The sequence below is a fragment of the Nanorana parkeri genome, unplaced genomic scaffold (genome assembly GCF_000935625.1).
Source record: "Nanorana parkeri isolate BGI_ZX_2015 unplaced genomic scaffold, ASM93562v1 scaffold188, whole genome shotgun sequence".
Lineage (NCBI taxonomy): Eukaryota > Metazoa > Chordata > Amphibia > Anura > Dicroglossidae > Nanorana > Nanorana parkeri.
Window position 1 is genome coordinate 1,238,249 of NW_017306456.1, and position 19,961 is coordinate 1,258,209.

General features: G+C 52.4%; 1 protein-coding gene across 3 annotated transcripts in view; it reads right to left on the minus strand.

Moving 5' to 3' along the window:
* Positions 1-7,363: 7,363 nt before the first annotated feature.
* TMCC1 (transmembrane and coiled-coil domain family 1) overlaps positions 7,364-19,961 on the minus strand; it is a 73,909-nt gene continuing 61,311 nt past the window's right edge. For all 3 annotated transcript variants that reach the window (XM_018555240.1, XM_018555239.1, XM_018555238.1), the window contains exons 2-5: positions 19,481-19,741; positions 17,965-18,662; positions 9,718-9,853; positions 7,364-7,784 (exon numbers count right to left, since the gene is read on the minus strand). In XM_018555240.1, the coding sequence (XP_018410742.1) occupies positions 7,470-7,784; positions 9,718-9,853; positions 17,965-18,662; positions 19,481-19,741 (1,410 nt within the window). In that variant the 3' untranslated portion in view covers positions 7,364-7,469. The remainder of the gene's footprint in view (positions 7,785-9,717; positions 9,854-17,964; positions 18,663-19,480; positions 19,742-19,961) is intronic.

Sequence of the window (19,961 nt, forward strand, 5' to 3'; positions counted from 1 at the left end):
TGGGGAGCCGAGGCGCCTTGTCCCACGATGCTGATGTAGTATAACCGCCACTAAGAGAATTACTTCCAGCTGCAGCGGCACCCAGAGGGTCGGGAGGGTGAACGGGACAAATCTGACCAATGAGGTCATCCATTCATCAAAAAAATGGGCGACCTATATGGCCAGATTTGTCCTGTTCACCCGTCTGACCCCCTGGGTGCTGCTGCTGCAGGCGGAAGTAATTCTTTTAGTTGCATATACTCACCCGATACTCAGTCCCACTGGGCTGCTGGACCGGTCCCCGCAGCCTCTTCTCCCCCCGGGCCCCGGCGGTCTAAGGACCCGCGACATCATCACACCTAGTTCAGGTCCATGCAGGTGAACCTCAAACTGCTAAAATTCAGATCCAACTCTCCATCAAGCAAACCGCAACGCTTATCCCTGGTTACAATAAGGATTAAAGAAACATTGAAAAAAATATACTGAAAATTCCCATCACGCATTCTCCTTCTGCACCAGCAGGTGGCGCTGAAGGCTCCTCACATTCTGCCGGCTCTCCGTTTGCTTCTTTGATGAAGAACATCCATTGTTTACAGAGCTCAATATCTGAAGCTGCAGATCACACAAGTGTGTGCGTCAGGCCAGCAACTCTTCCCTATTCGGACGGCTCAGTCAGACGAAGCCAGACTCAAAGCTATGCTGTCTCTCTAAATAATACCGAGTGCTCTGGGAATCCTTTGTCATGCGTTAAAATGTATCTTTAGCCAAAGCATAAAACATTGTTGGATGGAGGAGGGCGGGGCTAGCAACTGGGACTGAAACTGAGGGGAAAATCTAAACTAGTTCTGGTGACAACTGTGTGAGAGGGGACTTGCCCGACTGGTGCAGATTTGCTCTCACTTCCTGTTGTGTCTCTGAAAAGGAAACTCCCCGGTGGGATACACATGGGGGGAAAAATAAAAAGAGTGGTTTTAACCCCTCACCTATATACAGTCTGTGACCGAGTACCCGGCATTTCACAGGGGTTAGTCATTTTGGTGTCACCCCTCCAATGGGGCCGCACCCCCCCATGTGACGCCACTGATGCAATATGTACGTGTGCAGCAGAACACAGACTGGGGATGGAGAAGTAGCACAAGGAGTCAATCAGTTATGCTGCAGTGCAAGGGACATGCTGACGGGAGGAGAGAGCGGAGTGAAAGGGAGATGAGTTCATCAGTCTGCTGCTTCTCCTTCGCTTTCCAATCTCAGGCTGGGGGAGGAACAAGACCTGTAAGTGTTGCTGAACCACAGCGGAGAAAAATGAGGTCTCCTGCCTTGCTGTAAAGAGTTGTGCTGTGTGGCAGAGCTGTGTAAATGTCAGATCTGGATTGGCAGAAATACAAATGCTTTGGCAGGATCTTGGCATGTACACAGGAGGACGAGACTCTCTTGTTGGACCAGAATGGGACATTATCATGTGACCCCAGTTGGTTCGGGTTCAGTGTGCTGCCCATGGTCAATAGGGAGCAGAAATGTGACACGGAATGTTACAATGGGCTGAGTTATGGCCGCCGTCACCAGCAGCAGCCAGACAGTTTGTGGTCGGAGCAGTAAAAGATCGCGGCTGGACATTCCTACAAACCCAATGGGGGTATAGTCGGTGCTCGCAGAGCATGACGCGGGTCACGGCGGGCTCCAGGTGCCCTCACATACATGTTACAATGAGTCACGGATTGTTTCACACGGTGGTCGGTCCGGGGAGCCGCCGCATACCGGGAGTTACGGGACCTGTTGTAGAAGAGTTCTATTCATGGAGGATTGAGTCATCGCGGTGAACAGAACGCCAGGAATGACGCAACCCGCTGGGGTGTCCGATACCTATACTAAGGGAAAAACATGTCATCTGACGTCGCTGCATTCCTGAAAATTCTAGTTGCCTGGCACTCGGCCTTCAGCACCTTCTGAGTCAATGACCTGGAACAGTTAGCCAGTCAGCACAGTCATTGCTTTTCCTGGGATGGGAACACAGACTCCATTGAAGCCAAATGAATCAGGGGTAGGCAACCTCGGCTCTCCAGCTGTGCTGAAACTACAAATCCCATCATGCTTTTGCCTCTGGGAGTCGTGCCTATGACTTGCCATGCCTTATGGGATTTGTAGTTTCAGCACAGCTGGAGAGCCGAGGTTGCCCACCCCTGAGTCTGACAGCCGGGCAGCTTCTCTGTAGACGAGGTCAGCAATATCAGCCTCCGTATTTCTTAGCATAATAATGGGTGTTGGCGGCCCATTCATAATAAAAGGACGCGAAGGCTGCATGTCTGTTATGAATTTAGATGGCTATGGATTTTAAGGCGGTCCATATATTATGAATGGCCTGCTAACACATCACAATGGGTGAAAAGACATGCATGACCCTTTTTAACACACTCCGTAGCACAATACAAGCTATGACATGGGGAATACTTTACTTTTAGCACTAACATGCACAGTTGCTCGCGTTTCCCGGCGTTGGTGCGGCGCCCGTGTAGTTTTGCCGGCATGCTGTCATTGTTTCATGTTTTGTGATGAATTGCCGGTTATTTTATTTGATTGCCCGTCAGGTCTGCAGCCTCTGGCCACATCCACAATGCTGGAGAATTGGATTTGTACGGCCTGGAGCCTTGCGGCCTTTACACAGATATGCAGCTGAATAAACAGACTTGGAGAACAATGGACTTTTCATTGTCTTCCTTCCATGGAGAAGCGCTATAAACGCTCCGACACTCGGCTCCGGGAATGCTGAGCTCGGACTCTCATTGGGGGGGAAAAACGTGAATGGGCTTTTGTCGCCATCTAGTGGATAGAAAGTAAACTGACAGAACAAGCTCCGAGGCCCATCAATGGCCCCGAAAGATGGACAATTAGATCACTTTGCTAAAATGATATAAAGTGCTAATACAGTGACAGGGGACGCAGGCCGTGGGGGGGAGGAGGGGGTTGGGTCTGCAGATTGTATGGGGAGGTCACTCAGTATATAAGGCCAGGGGAGCGAGCGAGGCGGGATGGCCAGGGAAGAGAGAGAGCGAGGAGGGACGGCCAGGGGAGCGAGCAAAGAGAGCGAGGGGCCGGCCGGCCGGGGGAAGAGAGCGAGGACGGCCGGCCGGGGGAAGAGAGCGAGGACAGACGGCCAGGGAAGAGAGCGAGGACAGACGGCCAGGGAAGAGAGCGAGGACGGCCGGCCGGGGGAAGAGAGCGAGGACAGACGGCCAGGGAAGAGAGCGAGGACAGACGGCCAGGGAAGAGAGCGAGGACGGACGGCCGGGAGAGAGCGAAGAGGGAAGGCCAGGGGAAGAGAGCGAGAGGAGAGACGGCCATTTTATTGTTTATATCTTTCTTTAAGTCTTTCTAAAACTGCATGTCCATCCAAAGCTCAGCACACACCTTACAATCTGATTGTAGATCTAAAGGAAATTGTACAAACAACTATGTAGTGTGAGGGCCGGCCTGATTGGATGCAGATTGGTTGTATAGACTAGACGGAAGCTCATATTACATAGTTTTGGTAGATCTAAAGTTGGTTGCACGGTCAGATTGTAACGTGTGTGGTGACCATAAGACTTCCCTGTCCACAGAGTGACAACACTGCTGGGCGATTTCACAGCAGAGTGCCGGTGTGCAGAATTCTTCATCTGAGTGACAGCGGACTCCATGTGCAGAGCAGAGCAGGACATTCTGGAGGAATGCAGTGCTGGTCACATGACCACAGTAAACTTCCTAATATAGATGGGATGATGGAACGGCCGCAGGCACAGGGACCACACACAGATGTCTCTCCATGTATAGGAATTGCACAACTCCAAATATTTATTTATAAACAGATGATTGTAATTATAAATGTAGAGAAATCGATTTCTGCTTCCTGATGACAATAATATTAATATACAGAGAAGAGACGATTCCGGCAGCAGAACGTATTCCTCCAATTACAGTGTATATAGAAATCCCAACAACCAACTTCTCGGATTTGCTGGCTTTTGGTCGGTTATATTTCGCTTTCTCTGGTTCCGGATTCATGATATGAGGTCACTTCCTGGAAAACTGCACTTTGTTTCAAGATTCCCATTGGATGAAAATCCTCCAATAGGAGACTTCCTGTGATGTATAAAATGATGCTACGGAGGATCTGTGCAGGGGCGGAACTACCGGCGGTGCAGCCAGTGCCGATGCCCCAGGGCTCTGGGAGGGGAGCACTGAAATACGGGCTTAATAACCCGGCCTTATCGCCCCCCCCCCACTCCATCCTCCACATCTGCCCCCCTGGTCCATATCACCCCCGCTCCATCCTCCACATCTGCCCCTGCTCCACAGCTGCCCCCCTGGTCCATATCACCCCCGCTCCATCCTCCACATCTGCTCTTGCTCCATCCTCCATATCACCCCTGCTCCATCCTCCATATCACCCCTGCTCCATCCTCCACATCTGCCCTCCCGCTCCATATCACCACTGCTCCATCCTCCACATCTGCCCTCCCGCTCCATATCACCACTGCTCCATCCTCCACATCTGCCCTCCCGCTCCATATCACTACTGCTCCATCCTCCACATCTGCCCTCCCGCTATATGCTCCATATGGGGGGCCAGTGAGATCCTGTCCCGGGGCCAGCCCCGCAGAGTGGGAAAGAGGGGGGCCCTGAGAAAAAAATATTGCACCAGGGCCCTTTGTTCCTTATGTCTGTCACTGGATCTGTGTGCGTGTGGTCTGAAGCGATACATTTATTAATGTCCCGGAGGAAATACAATGTGATATACTTGTATTTATTTGTAGCAATGTGTCACCACAAACGTCCTCTTCTGAGTTTCTGTATTGCTGTGTATGGGGGAATATAGGGGGATATGGTATGTAAATCAGCCCCGCCCCGCCCCCCTCCCTCCATCGTCCTTCCCTTTTACATTCATTCTTTATAACTCATATAAACCCAAACTCTGTTTGGCATCACAGAACTGTATACAGTGGATATAGCAAAGCGACATTCCTGGAGATCCTGCCAGCAACAGCACTTCCTGCACATGCACTCCACCTCCGGGCCGGATTTCCATTCCGGGCGCCTGTAGGCTTGAATGGAAATCGGTTTAGCCCGAGCCGGCGCCCTTAACTTTGGCGGGGCCCGTACTCTCACATATACAGAGAAGGGCCCTTGGTCTTGCATAAGGCTGCCCTACGTGCCTGTCCACATCAGACAGCCGTACGCAGCGCCGGGGCCGTTCCCCTGCGCTTGTGGGAGCTGATGGTTCCTGTCTGCGCCTCTGGCCTTGGAGCAGGAGGCGGCCTTTTGTCCAGAATGCTAATGGATGGGTATCTCTGTCCATTCAGCCATGAGATTTACACAGCTCTGCCTCTCAGGCCTGTCCCGACCTGATTTTCTGCTGCTGCAGTTCCAGAACTCTTGCAGGTCTTGCCCCTCCCCCAGCCTGTGACTGGGCAGTGGAAGGAGAAGTGGGAGACTGACGGGCTCATCTCTCTGCTCTCTCCTCCTTTTAGTGTGCCACTTGTTAGCACCACAGCATCACTGAATGGCTCCTTGTGTTGCTTCATGATAACAAGGCAGATTCAGGTACTCGCATGCATGCCAGAAATGTCACTCAACACCAACGGTATGCATATATGTGACAGCACGTCGGTGGGCTTTATGGCACGCCGCCTGGTATATGCATACCGCTGGTCGTAGCCGCTTGGTGCTCGGAGCGCGCTCTATTGCACTGCGGTTGTACTGCTACTGATGGCGTCCGGTCACTTAGCTGGTCTCCTGATCATGTGATCACTGACGGCCAATCACAAGCAACGCCTCTGGCATTACAATCTCTTAAAGGGCCGGCTCAAAGTGGTTAATGATGTATTAATACAGAGCTGCATTATTTATGTCTTTCTATATCAGTCCGTTCAGCTTTAAATGTTATTACCACCAGACTTCAGACCCCCCCAGCTTCCCTGTCCGGGACCCCCCGGGAGGGTAGCGATTTCTTAAATAAAGCCCCACTAAAAAAAGCCAGAACACTTTTTTTAGTTTAAAAACATTACTCATTTATTCAACGAGCCCCGCCCTCTCACTCCAAATAATATTAATTAAAATATTAAAGTAGAACAAAACCTCCCCGCGGAGATCAAAAACACTTACAGCAAAGAGAACGGTACCAAATGAGTACTGCTTCCGAAAAGTCACCCATGTCTCCCACCACCCCCCGGGTGGCTCTCAGCAGCACGAGCATCTCTTCCAAAAAAGTGCGGCCAGTTGTACGCGAGCCGCTCTCTGCCAGAGGAGCTGCATGACCCCTCCGGCAAATGACGGCTACAATGCTACTTCAAAAATAAAATTAAAAAAAAGTTCAATAAAAACACAACATAAACCAGAAATACTGCTCTCAGTTTATACGGAGGGGGGAGGGGCAGATGCTATATGTTAAACTGGTGGGCATCCTGAGCAGCAAAAGGGGTCAATCTGAATTCAAGACAGTATCACGGTTGCCCCCTTCCCCTCCTCCATGGAGTGGTAGCGGCAGATCGTCCGCCGCCAATGGGAATGTGCAGCAGCCAGAGGTACCGTAAGCGCTGGCTGAGTAGGGGGGGTGGGGGAGGGGCCACGGCTCAGCTCCAGCAGGGAAACGGTTAAGAGGAGGAAGAAAAAGTCCAGAGTTTCAGTGTAAAAGGCAGTTTGGATCCCCCTTGATCCTCGGCACCACCCGTTGACCTCTGAGCATCTTCAAGGTGCAGAAATGCCCGCTCCCCCCCTCCTTCACTCCCCTGTGATACAGAAGCAGTAAGGCACTTGGTAGAGTCGATGGTTTTCCAGGTCAGGCGGACGCGGCGGAAAGCAGGTCGCCGTGCCTAATTTCCGCAACGCAAGCTGTCCGAGCTCCAGGGGACTTCCAGCGCTCCTTGCTGAAGTCAGATTTGCCCCTTTGTCGCAGACCCTGAAGGCACAGTACTGAAGTGCAGGGGGTGTGGGGGGGGTTGTGGGTTTGGCGCCAGGGGAGTGGGCAGAGAAATGGGAGATTCCAAGTAAACGGGAGAGGGGGAGAAAATAAAAAAAAAAAAAAAACAGAATACGCAGTAGTTCTCCTTCAGTCGGCGGGCACAAAGCGCCCTCAAATAAAAACACGTGGAAAAAGTCCAAAACTTCTTTCATACTATGTAAACAGTACACTCTCGCAACCCCCCTGTGCGGACCCCGGTAACCTTCCATCCCCAGAGGGAAGCCGACTTGTATATCGTGGTGGGGTGTTGAAAGCGCCCATCGCGGCCCTCTTGGGTTGTAAGGCGTGAGGAAGGCGGGGCAGTGTAAATTAGCAAAGTTACCCAGCTCCTGAAAATGGCCTCCGAGATAAAAAAAAAAAACTCTTTCCGCGGATATGAAAAAGCGGCATCACCGCCTCCCCCCCCGCCGCCAGGCAGATGGGCTCTTCCAGTTTCTCTAGACAAGAGGACTGTACCATCTCTTTTTCACAGTTCGCTTTTCGGGGTGGGGGAGCCCGGTTATCTCGGGGGGGACAGTAGTCGTTCCAGGTATTCGGAGAAGAAATCGGAGTGTTTGTAAAGCAGCGCGGCCACCAGGACCAGGAGGACCGTCCCTAACGTCCGGCCGCGGGTCTTCAGTAGCGGGACGACGCAGTTGGCCACGGTGGAGACGAAGACTAGGACCACGGCCATGAGGGCCAGCAGGATGTTGATGAGTTTGCCGAGGAGGTTCCTGGCCGTGGCGTTCTCTAGACCCTCCAGCTGGACAACTTGCTGCTGCTGCTGTTGGAGCTCCATCTTCAAAATCCGCGTCTGGCACGCCTCTAGCGCCTCCTGCAGGAGAGATGGGGGAAAAAAAATGGGTCATCTATTGGAAGCTCCGCGTGAACAAGACGCACAAGATAAAAATGGACCTTCTCCCTACGAGAGGAGCCATCAGTGAGGGAAATGTGGGGGCGTCAGGATGAGATGGGCCTCAAACTTTGCATATTGATCACAGTTGTGAGATACTGAAGCATGATGGATCATATGTATGTATACATATACTGCACATGCGTGTGTATTTTCAGTGAGCACCCCTCCCTGCAGAGGATCTCCAGTCTATGAGTGACTGAGGATCACTACACTGGAAGGTCCTCTCCAGCTCCTATAAGCCGCCAAGACATCTCCTCTTCCAAAGCAAGGGCCTAAAACATGTCAGGTGACCGCACTCTGCAATGCAGTACAGTCTGATTGGCTCAGAATACTGATCCCCCCATGTGGGAAGGTGGGAGAGATTTCATTAAGTATTTTAACTCGTATTGAACTCTGTACTCCATTTACAAAGCTAGTAGAGACGTTTTCTCTCCCCCAAAGGACCCAATTGTTTTCTCTGCTGCAGTTCCGGAACACTTGTCCCACCCCCAGCCTGTGACTAGACAGTGAAAGGAGAAGCAGAAGACTGATGAGCTCATCTCCCAGTCACTCTGCTCTCTTGCCACCTGTAAAGGAGCAAACCTGCAGAGGAAGTCCTCCGCCTTGCTCGGGATTGGATGATGTCATCAGTCAGCGCCGCAGAGGAATCAAGTAATGGAAGAATTCCTCTGCCGGCTTTCGTGATTACAAGTGGCAGCGACACTTACAGGTAGGGATGCACCGATACGGATACTAGTATCGGTACCGAGTACTTGTACTTGCCCAAATGCCCCGATACTTACCCCCTATACCGGAACTTCTGGTCAGAGGGAGATTTTCTTTGACTGACAGTGCTACAAGGTAACATAGCGCCGGCTAACACGGCCAACCAGGAAGACAGGCAGCGGGTAATGACTCCCTGCCCAGCTTCCTAATTGGCCAGGAAGCAGGCTTCCCAGCCAATCAGCATCGAGCCGGCCACATGCTACATTCCTGGTGGTTTAGGATATAGATGTGGGATAGCAAAGAAAAGGTGGACACACAGGATTTGTAAGACACAGAAGGTGATTTTTTATAATACTATCAGACAGACATGAGGAGTTTTGAGCAATAAATGCTCTTTTCTTCCAGCATAACAGCCGGCTCGATGCTGAATGGCTGGGCAGCCGGCTTCCTGGCCAATCAGCATAGAGACAGTCAAACAGCATGGAGTTGGCTTCCCAGGCAATCAAGAAGCTGGATGGCCGGTAATGACACGCCGCCCGGCTTCCTGATTCATTGGGAAGCTGGATCCATGCTAGCAGAAGTACCGGTATCAGTACCTGGCAAATACCGAAAGATAAAAGGTCGGTACTCATACTCAATACCGAAAAACCGCTATCGGTGCATCCCTACTTGCATGTACGTGTGACTGTGCAGAGCTGCGACTCCATGTGCATGAGCCCTATATGATGTATACAGAGAACTATGCCCATGTGCATGAGCCCCATGTGATGTATTGATGTATACAGAGAACTATGCCCATGTGCATGAGCCCCATGTGATGTATTCATGTATACAGAGAACTATGACCATGTGCATGAGCCCTATATGAGGTATTCATGTATACAGAGAACTATGCCCATGTGCATGAGCCCCATGTGATGTATTGATGTATACAGAGAACTATGCCCATGTGCATGAGCCCCATGTGATGTATTCATGTATACAGAGAACTATGACCATGTGCATGAGCCCTATATGAGGTATTCATGTATACAGAGAACTATGCCCATGTGCATGAGCCCTATATGAGGTATTCATGTATAGAGAGCTACATTTGCGTCTTTGAGCTTTGATGACGGTCTGGTTATGTCTTCATTGACCGAGTTACCTGGATGTCCCGCGCCCGCTCGTACGACTGGTAGGCGATCTTCTCCTCCATGCTGGCCAGCTCTTGCTTCAAGTTGAGGATCTCGTTCTGGTGGAGCTCCGTGAGGTCGTTTAGCTGCTCCTCCAACCGTTCACATCTGACGAGGAAGAGAGCGCAGCCATGTTAGCGGCGGGATTCTTTTTTTAAAATGGAGTCAGAAAAAACTGCAACACTCCCCACAATACTCAGGTGATCCCCTCCCCCGGGAAACCCCGACATCTCCCTATAATACTGAGGTGATCCCCCTCCCCCGGGAAATCCCGAAATCTCCCCATAATACAGAGGTGATCCCCTCCCCCGGGAAACCCCGACATCTCCCTATAATACTGAGGTGATCCCCCTCCCCCGGGAAACCCCGAAATCTCCCCATAATACAGAGGTGATCCCCCTCCCCCGGGAAACCCCGACATCTCCCTGGGGTCACCTCTATAGACACCGGAGTCCCCGACACGGCACGGAGTATCTGCAACCGATACACAACCAGCCGGGATGTAGCCGAGCAAGTCGTATGTTTTATCCATCACTGAGATGCATTCTACTGGGGCGACGCACGGCACAAGGGAGCATACCGGCACTTGGAGTGTGCACACACTGAGGAGGGAGAATACCGGCACTTGGAGTGTGCACACACCGAGGAGGGAGAATACCGGCACTTGGAGTGTGCACACACCGAGGAGGGAGAATGCCGGCACTTGGAGTGTGCACACACCGAGGAGGGAGAATACCGGCACTTGGAGTGTGCACACACCGAGGAGGGAGAATACCGGCACTTGGAGTGTGCACACACCGAGGAGGGAGAATACCGGCACTTGGAGTGTGCACACACCGAGGAGGGAGAATACCGGCACTTGGAGTGTGCACACACCGAGGAGGGAGAATACCGGCACTTGGAGTGTGCACACAACGCACGGCACAAGGGAGAATACCGGCACTTGGAGTGTGCACACACCGAGGAGGGAGAATACCGGCACTTGGAGTGTGCACACACCGAGGAGGGAGAATACCGGCACTTGGAGTGTGCACACACCGAGGAGGGAGAATACCGGCACTTGGAGTGTGCACACACTGAGGAGGATTATAAACTGTTGGCGTTGTTAAACGTTAGTAATTATATTCATGGACAATATGATTCACAATTCGGAGCGGATCCATCATTTGTGAACACTGAACATTGTGTCTTTACAGGTTGGTCACTCGGTGTTACCCTGTTTCCCCGAAAATAAGACCTAGTACTATTTTTGGGAATTGCTAAAATATAAGACCTACCCCGAAAATAAGGCCTCGCTGTGACCATTCCCAGGGCTGGTGGTGGCATAAGGGGGAACTTGAAGAGCCGCGGGAGAGGGAAGAGAGAATCAGCGGTGCCAACGAAGCCGGTGCTAGAGGAAAAGAGCCGCGGGAGAGGTAAGAGAGAATCAGCGGTGCCAACGAAGCCGGTGCTAGAGGAAGCGAGGCGGCAGCGGAGGGAGCAGAGCCGCATAAGCCGATGCCTCCTCTATAGCGCCGGCTCCTGTCACAGGCGGAGTCATACAAAATGCACTCTGCCTGTGAGGAATCCATAGTGAAAGCGCGCTTCGCTCATTCTGGCCAGCGATTGGTTAGCAAATTCCTCTTGGAAAGGTACGGCACCACTGATTGCTCTGATCACCATATTTTTGTACATAAGTGTGGATTGCTGTACATTAAAAAAATAAAAAATAAGACCTAGTGTGTTTTTTTGAGCCAAAAAAAATGTAAGACAGTGTCTTATTTTCGGGGAAACACGTTACTTGGCAGCACTTACACTCATGTGATAGGATACATTTGTTTCTTCTGCAGACACATTTAGATTTATCATTGGATACATTTTGTTATATTTAGACATTTATATCATTAGAAGCGAGGCACCAGGTATCATCTAGTGTCCATCGTAATGAGGTCATGTTGTGTGACCAGCAGGGGGCGCTCAGGTACCGCTGGATGAGCAGACATATGGAGACTGGTCCTGATCCCCGGGGATGTCAGCTGCTCCCGTCCAGAAAAAGTCACATATGTCATGTGACCGAAGTCCGAGTCCAAGCCAGAACTCCCAGCACAGACACGTGCCTTTGTTGTGATCATTCGGGATGATGGACTGGGGAGGGCAGAGAAGGGTATTGAAGACCTCTGATATGGGGAAAGATGAGCGGAACATAGAAGAGGCGACTAAAGTGTGACATACAGCGTTATATTTTCTTCATTCAACCTGCGGCCCGAACAAAGACAACACAACAGATTCCTCCATCCAGGGCCGGCCTTCGGCCTTTAGGCGCCCTGTGTGAGAAAGCTTTACAGCGCCCCTCAGTGACCACACCCCTCAGTGGCCACACCCCCAGTAACCACACACATTTATTACCCATATTTTTGGTAAAATATAAAAGATCGGGTCACGTCGGGTAAATAGACACCAAACATGTCATGCTTTAAAATTGCGCGCACCCGCGAAATCGCAAAAAATTACCATGCCCAAAATTGACCATAGGTGACGCTTTAAAAGCTTTTACCGCTCATCAGTTTAGTGTTATCAGTGATTGATAGCCCTACAATTATTGCTCTCACTCCGACGTTCGCGGCGATATGTAACATGTGCGGCGTAATGGGCGAAATCGTCGTTTTCACACGTATGCGCACCCGACGCCTGTTTGCATGCGTGTATGTATGGGGGGGACTTTAAAAAAAAATGTAATTCTTTTTTATTTGTAACTTTACATTTTTGGGGGGGAAACTTTATTGCTATCACATAGGGGGGTTAGAAAACCCCCTTATGTGATAGCAAAATATGTGACAGGTCCTCTTTATGGAGACATCAGGGGTCTCCAAGACCCCTAATGTCACCTAGGACCCCCCTGAAGAAGCTGATGAAGCACAGATCTGCTTCATCAGCTTCTCTCCAGCATCTGAAGCTGGAGAGTGACACAAGAATGCGGAAGTGATGTAATATACACCACTTCCGCATTCTGACAGCGGAGAGGGGACCGGAGGGAGCTCGTGTACCGAGCTCCCTCTGATCCCCTGTGACAGAGGCCATATGCTGGTCCCGGGCTCGCACTGGGCACAGCAGAGCCCGGGACCAGCTTGACAGCGGGAGGGGGGGAGCCGGGGAGGGCGCAATTCACGGGACCTCATACAAGCGATCCGCTGGCTCTATAGGCCCCGGATCGCTTGTATGTTAACAGGCATCGCTGCCTCTTTTCAAATAACGGCCATTTCCCGCTCGCGAGCGCCCAGCGGTGCGCGCGAGGGGGCGTGGCTGAGCGGACGTCTAAGGACGCCCGCTCAGATCTAGAGAGCTCCTGGCCGGCCGGGAAGTGGTTAAAATCCTTTTTTAAATTATTTTTTACTCTTTGGGGGGCTTCGGGGAAATATTAGGGGTCCAGGCAGACCCCTGACATTTCCCTTTTAAAATAGAAAAGAAATTGACCTGACCATCTCCTGCGCCCTGTCTGCAGTCCCTGACCATCTCCTGCGCCCCGTCTGCAGTCTCTGACCATCCCCAGCGCCCCGTCTTCAGTCTCCGGCAGCGTTTATTTATATCAGGAACAATGAATGATGATGAGTGATGAGTCGCGGGATTAGTCAGAGGGTGGAATGGAGGTTATGTAATGCAGACAAACACAGTGAACGAGCCGATGTAAATCCATCATGTCACTGAGTGTTCAGCTCGCTATGTACGGGTCACACCGCCCAGGGGCATGCTGGGAGTGGTGTGTCCCGGGAACATTTCAGCACGTGTCTCAGATATAAAGGACATTTCATAGTCCCAACGAGAGAAGAAAATGAGATCGTATTTGTGGGTTTCCAGCCGTTGGAGATCCCGTCCTCAGACTGGAGGCAAGCGGATGAAATACATATCTGGGAGCCGCCGGACAGCCAATAGACTGGTTCTGTCCACTCAGATTTACACAGCAAAGGCCTCTCCTGACCCGACTTCTCTCTGCTACAGCTCTGTCACTCTTACAGGTCTGGTCCCTCCCCCCCAGCCCGTGACTGGACAGTGAAAGGTCCCTCCCCTCCAACCCGTGACTGGACAGTGAAAGGTCCCTCCCCTCCAACCCGTGACTGGACAGTGAAAGGTCCCTCCCCTCCAACCCGTGACTGGACAGTGAAAGGTCCCTCCCCTCCAACCCGTGACTGGACAGTGAAAGGTCCCTCCCCTCCAACCCGTGACTGGACAGTGAAAGGTCCCTCCCCTCCAACCCGTGACTGGACAGTGAAAGGTCCCTCCCCTCCAACCCGTGACTGGACAGTGAAAGGTCCCTCCCCTCCAACCCGTGACTGGACAGTGAAAGGTCCCTCCCCTCCAACCCGTGACTGGACAGTGAAAGGTCCCTCCCCTCCAACCCGTGACTGGACAGTGAAAGGTCCCTCCCCTCCAACCCGTGACTGGACAGTGAAAGGTCCCTCCCCTCCAACCCGTGACTGGACAGTGAAAGGTCCCTCCCCTCCAACCCGTGACTGGACAGTGAAAGGTCCCTCCCCTCCAACCCGTGACTGGACAGTGAAAGGTCCCTCCCCTCCAACCCGTGACTGGACAGTGAAAGGTCCCTCCCCTCCAACCCGTGACTGGACAGTGAAAGGTCCCTCCCCTCCAACCCGTGACTGGACAGTGAAAGGTCCCTCCCCTCCAACCCGTGACTGGACAGTGAAAGGTCCCTCCCCTCCAACCCGTGACTGGACAGTGAAAGGTCCCTCCCCTCCAACCCGTGACTGGACAGTGAAAGGTCCCTCCCCTCCAACCCGTGACTGGACAGTGAAAGGTCCCTCCCCTCCAACCCGTGACTGGACAGTGAAAGGTCCCTCCCCTCCAACCCGTGACTGGACAGTGAAAGGTCCCTCCCCTCCAACCCGTGACTGGACAGTGAAAGGTCCCTCCCCTCCAACCCGTGACTGGACAGTGAAAGGTCCCTCCCCTCCAACCCGTGACTGGACAGTGAAAGGTCCCTCCCCTCCAACCCGTGACTGGACAGTGAAAGGTCCCTCCCCCCCAGCCTGTGACTGGACCGTGAAAGGTCCCTCCCCTCCAGCCCGTGACTGGACAGTGAAAGGTGCCTCCCCTCCAGCCCGTGACTGGACAGTGAAAGGCGCCTCCCCTCCAGCCAGTGACTGGACAGTGAAAGGTCCCTCCCCCAGCCTGTGACTGGACCGTGAAAGGTCCCTCCCCCCCAGCCTGTGACTGGACAGTGAAAGGTCCCTACCCTCCAGCCCGTGACTGGACAGTGAAAGGTCCCTCCCCCAGCCCGTGACTGGACAGTGAAAGGTCCCTCCCCCAGCCTGTGACTGGACAGTGAAAGGTCCCTCCCTCCCAGCCTGTGACTGGACCGTGAAAGGTCCCTCCCCTCCAGCCCGTGACTGGACAGTGAAAGGTCCCTCCCCTCCAGCCCGTGACTGGACAGTGAAAGGTCTCTCCCCCCCAGCCTGTGACTGGACAGTGAAAAAGGAGAAGCAGCAGACTGCTGAGCTCATTGCGGTCACTCTGCTCTCCCCTCCTATCAGCACACTCCTCGTAACACATTAACTGATTGGTTCCAGAATGTGCTTCTCTGTCCTCCAGTCTAAGCTCTGCTGTCGAGGGAATGTGACGGGAGTGCAGCTTTAATTGTGAATTCATTTCTGCAGGTTAAAAAGGTCAAGTCCACCTAATCCCAATGACATCACTGATACGCTCCACGCTCGCTCAAAGTTCAGATACAACGTCCGTCTATGAATCAGGTAACCAATCATTGATTGTAATCCGAACTTGCATTTTTAGAGGCTCTGCAACTCTGTCGGTTATGTCAACCTATTACAACCGTCTCTGGTGATCTATGCGCACATGGGGCGGCATCGCTGAACCGCTTATCTCACCCCATGACTGAGGACAACGGACTTTCAGCCGTAATGATCGGCAGCCAATGACGAGGTGATCGAGGGCGGGAGCAAAGAACACAACTCCTGTTCCAGTGTCAGATTCTTATTACCATCAGGGGCTCCATTAGAGAGATTTCCTCTCACTTCCTGTCCTGCTGACAACGTTTTATGAAACAGGAAGTAGGGATGCACCCATACTAGTAATGGTATCTGTCCCGATATCAAATATTTGGCCGAGTACTCGCCCAAAAGCTCCAATACCTTCCCAGATGCCGGAACTTCCGGTCAGTGCCGCAGGGAAACATGGAGTCGGCTTCCCGGGCAATCAGGAAGCCGGGCGACGGGTAATGACCCGCCTCCCGACTTCCTGATTGGCCGGAAAGCCGACTCCATGCTGACAGGCTGGGAAGCCAGTTACAGGGCCAATCACAATCAAGCTGGCAAAACAACATAAAGCCGGCTTCCCGGGCAATCAAGAAGTCGGGTGGCAGGTAATGACCCTCCTCCCTGATTGGCCGGGAAGCCGGCTCCATGCCCATTCCCGGGCAATCAGGAAGCCGGGCGGTACGTCATTATCATGCCAGCAGAAGCAGCGGTATCGGTGCATCCCTAACAGGAAGTGAGGGGAATTCTACTACAGCGACAGAGAGACAAGTCTAGAACCCCGATGTCACCGTCACAGATTTTCCCTCATTTCCTGTCAGGGCATCGGGACAGGAAGTGAGGGAAAATCTCGCCAATAGATGGTAATAAAAAAGGACAGGAAGTTCTAATCCTCCCGCCCGCCTTAGGCCCCATTCACACTGAGCGACATGAAAATTGCGCGACTTTGAGCGACGAGATGTGAACAGCTCCATTGAAATGTATTGGAGAAGCGACATAGAGCGATATCGCTGCGATAAATCGCTCAGTGTGAACGGGGCCTTATAATGAAGTTATCGGCATGACAGAGGAACCAACTCACTCACAATGTGATCAGATGATGAGGACAAATTACATATCAGGTCCACTTTATATCCCACAATGCATCACTCCAGGAACTGCTCGAGTTCAGTATATATAATGGAGACTAAAGTGTGGCCCCTGACAGCACAAAAGGGCCACACAAACTATTCAACAAATGGAATACAACAGAAGACTGGCAGACTGCAGACATGGTACAGGAGAAGGTCAGAGACTGCAGGAATGGTACAGGAGATGGTCAGAGACTGCAGGCATGGTACAGGAGAAGGTCAGAGACTGCAGGCATGGTACAGGAGAAGGTCAGAGACTGCAGGCATGGTACAGGAGAAGGTCAGAGACTGCAGGCATGGTACAGGAGATGTTCAGAGACTGCAGACATAGCATAGGAGATGGTCAGAGACTGCAGACATGGTACAGGAGATGGTCAGAGACTGCAGACATAGCATAGGAGATGGTCTGAGACTGCAGACATGGTACAGGAGATGGTCAGAGACTGCAGACATTGTAAGGGAGATGTTCAGAGACTGCAGACATAGCATAGGAGATGGTCAGAGACTGCAGACATGGAACAGGAGATGGACAGAGACTGAAGACATAGAGCAGACATGGTACAGGAGATGGTCAGAGACTGCAGACATGGTACGGGAGATGGTCAGAGACTGCAGACATGGTACAGGAGATGGTCAGAGACTGCAGACATAGCATAGGAGATGGTCAGAGACTGCAGACATGGTACAGGAGATGGTCAGAGACTGCAGACTGGAAAAAAGGTGACAACTGCTAGAGATCACACATATTACAGACCTGGTCTTACTAGTTAAGGGACACAGGGGTCAGTGACATGCGGTCACATCATCTGTTGACCACACACTTGGTACAAGGCTTGTCTGCAGGTTATTTGGAGGACACCCCCCGCCGACCCTGCCCCCGCCCCCAGATATACAATTATAATGAACAAAGTGTGATGATGGAAAATCTATTTCTAGCTCAGAGAAATCTCATACAATGTGAAGCTGAACTCCAGCAGCCATAACCATCTTTTTTTGGAAATACTGTGACCTCTGCAGGGAGCTTTCTCCCGACTTCCTGTCCCTGTGACAAGGCAAGAAATGACAGGAGATGGTGTCACTGGGGCAGGAATACAATACAGAGGTTCTAAACCTTAATAGGTTTGATGCAGCCTGTGTCCCCACACCGGAGAGATTTTAAAATCACTTCCTGTTTAAACAGGAAGTCAGAACAAATCTCCTCAGTGGGGGGCATGAGCGGAATTAACAGATGTTTTAACCCTTCACTATTATAAATCACACTTTGGCCGGAGTTGAGCTTTAAGGTGATCCTCCCCCCCCCCACCACAATGAATGTTTGGCCAGGACTCACCTGTACCTCTCCTCCTGCAGGGACTGTAAAATGAAGGAGTATTCGCTCTGATACCGAGTCCTTAGTCCTTCCAGGGACTCCTCCAGGTGGTTCTGAGTCTCGCGCATTTCCTGGATCTCCTGCATCACCACCTCGAAGCCCATCAGCCCTCCGTGCATGTCCAAGGTGTTGGTTCGGGAGCTTCCTCCGCCTCCCCCTCCTCCACCCGGACCCCCGCTGGTACTGTTGCCGCCCAGCGACCCGGACGTAGCGCTGGAGCAATCCTCCTCGCTGCCGTACTTGGGGCTGGCCTGGAAGGCGTTCAAGGTGGCCAGGCTCCTCCCCATCATGTCCTCTCCTTGCGTGGAAGACAAACCCGACGGATCGTCCAGGGATGGAATGTTGTCGCTGCTGCCGAACCGATTGCGCAGCAGGGAGGCGATCTCCCGCGGCTTGGACACCACGGCACCGGCCGCCGAGTGGGTGGCTTGGGAGAAAGTGGACAGCCCCCCCCGCACGCTGTCCACCACCCCTTCGCTGAAGCCCGTGACTTTGGCGCCGACGCCCTTCAGCCCCTGGTGCATGTCCCGCAGCACGTCCTTGGGCTGCCGAGCGATGCCGTTCTGCTCCACCTCGCGCAGCTTGCGGTGGTAATGCTCCAACTTCTTCTGCAGCTGCAGGATGGACTGCGAGGACTTCTGGTTCTTCTTTTCAAATACCTGAAGATGAGAAGAGAAGATGTGTACAGGAAGACTGGCAGAGGGAAGAAGGCACAGCGGCCTCTGGTCACATGGCTCCTGACTCCATGGTTCCCAACAGACATCACGGACATACCTTGTATTTACATTTGCTTTGTAGTCCAAGCCAACCTAGTCTGACAGCGGCCCTGAGGAGGCCGAGGAGAGGCTGACTGCGTTGTCTTACAATATGATTACTAACAGGAAGTGAAGGATCAATACCCCCTCCGGGCAGCCCTGAGGAGGCCAAGGGGAGGCTGACCGTGTTGTCTTACAATATGATTACTAACAGGAAGTGAAGGATCAATATCCCCTCCGGGCAGCCCTGAGGAGGCCAAGGGGAGGCTGACTGCGTTGTCTTACAATAGGATTACTAACAGGAAGTGAAGGATCAATATCCCCTCCGGGCAGCCCTGAGGAGGCCGAGGGGAGGCTGACAGCGTTGTCTTACAATATGATTACTAACAGGAAGTGAAGGATCAATATCCCCTCCGGACAGACCTGGGCTCTCTCGCTGCCACCACCTGAACACAAGTCTAGTGGAGGGGCATGGCGCCAATGTCAATGAGCTGGGGTATGGCTCTGCCTGATAAGGAACACATGACTGGCATCCACATCCCAGGAAGATGGTGACCCTGGATGATGCCAGAACAAAGATGCCACCGTCCTTCTGGAGAGAGAGAAGCATGGTCATTGGGAGCACTGTGATAGGTGATCAATACCCGGAGATGTCTCACTGACGCATGACCTGAACACATAAATATATCCCCCTGTGCATGGGCAGGCCATGCGCGTCTCACCTGCTTGATGCGGGCGCCCTGCTGCCGGTCGGCATTGTTGGCCAGTTTCAAGTATTCGGCCACGTTGTCGTCTCTGGCGGTTTGCTCGATCTTGATTTGTTCGGTGAGCTTGAGGATCTTCTGTTGCAGGTGCAGGATGGCGGCCTTGGTGCGCTGAGGATCGGGGGTTACGTCCACCATGTCCGGAGCCAGCATGCCGTCTACCCCCGAGGACACCATGCTGGACGCCTGGGACAGAGAGCCGCCTTCTAATCGATCGATCTGCGGAGACAAAACAATGGCGCCGGGTCACTTTATGCTGAACAGCGGAAGGTGACATCAGAGAACGGAACACGTTCCCCCTTCATCCTCTCTAACATCTCCCGGAAAGTTCTATTTACTTCCTTTAATTTTATGGCTTCGCCTGTGGCCCCCGCGGGACTACTCAGACTCTGCTAGAGGCCATGGGGTGGTTTGCGCCCCTAGGTGTGCAGAACATAGT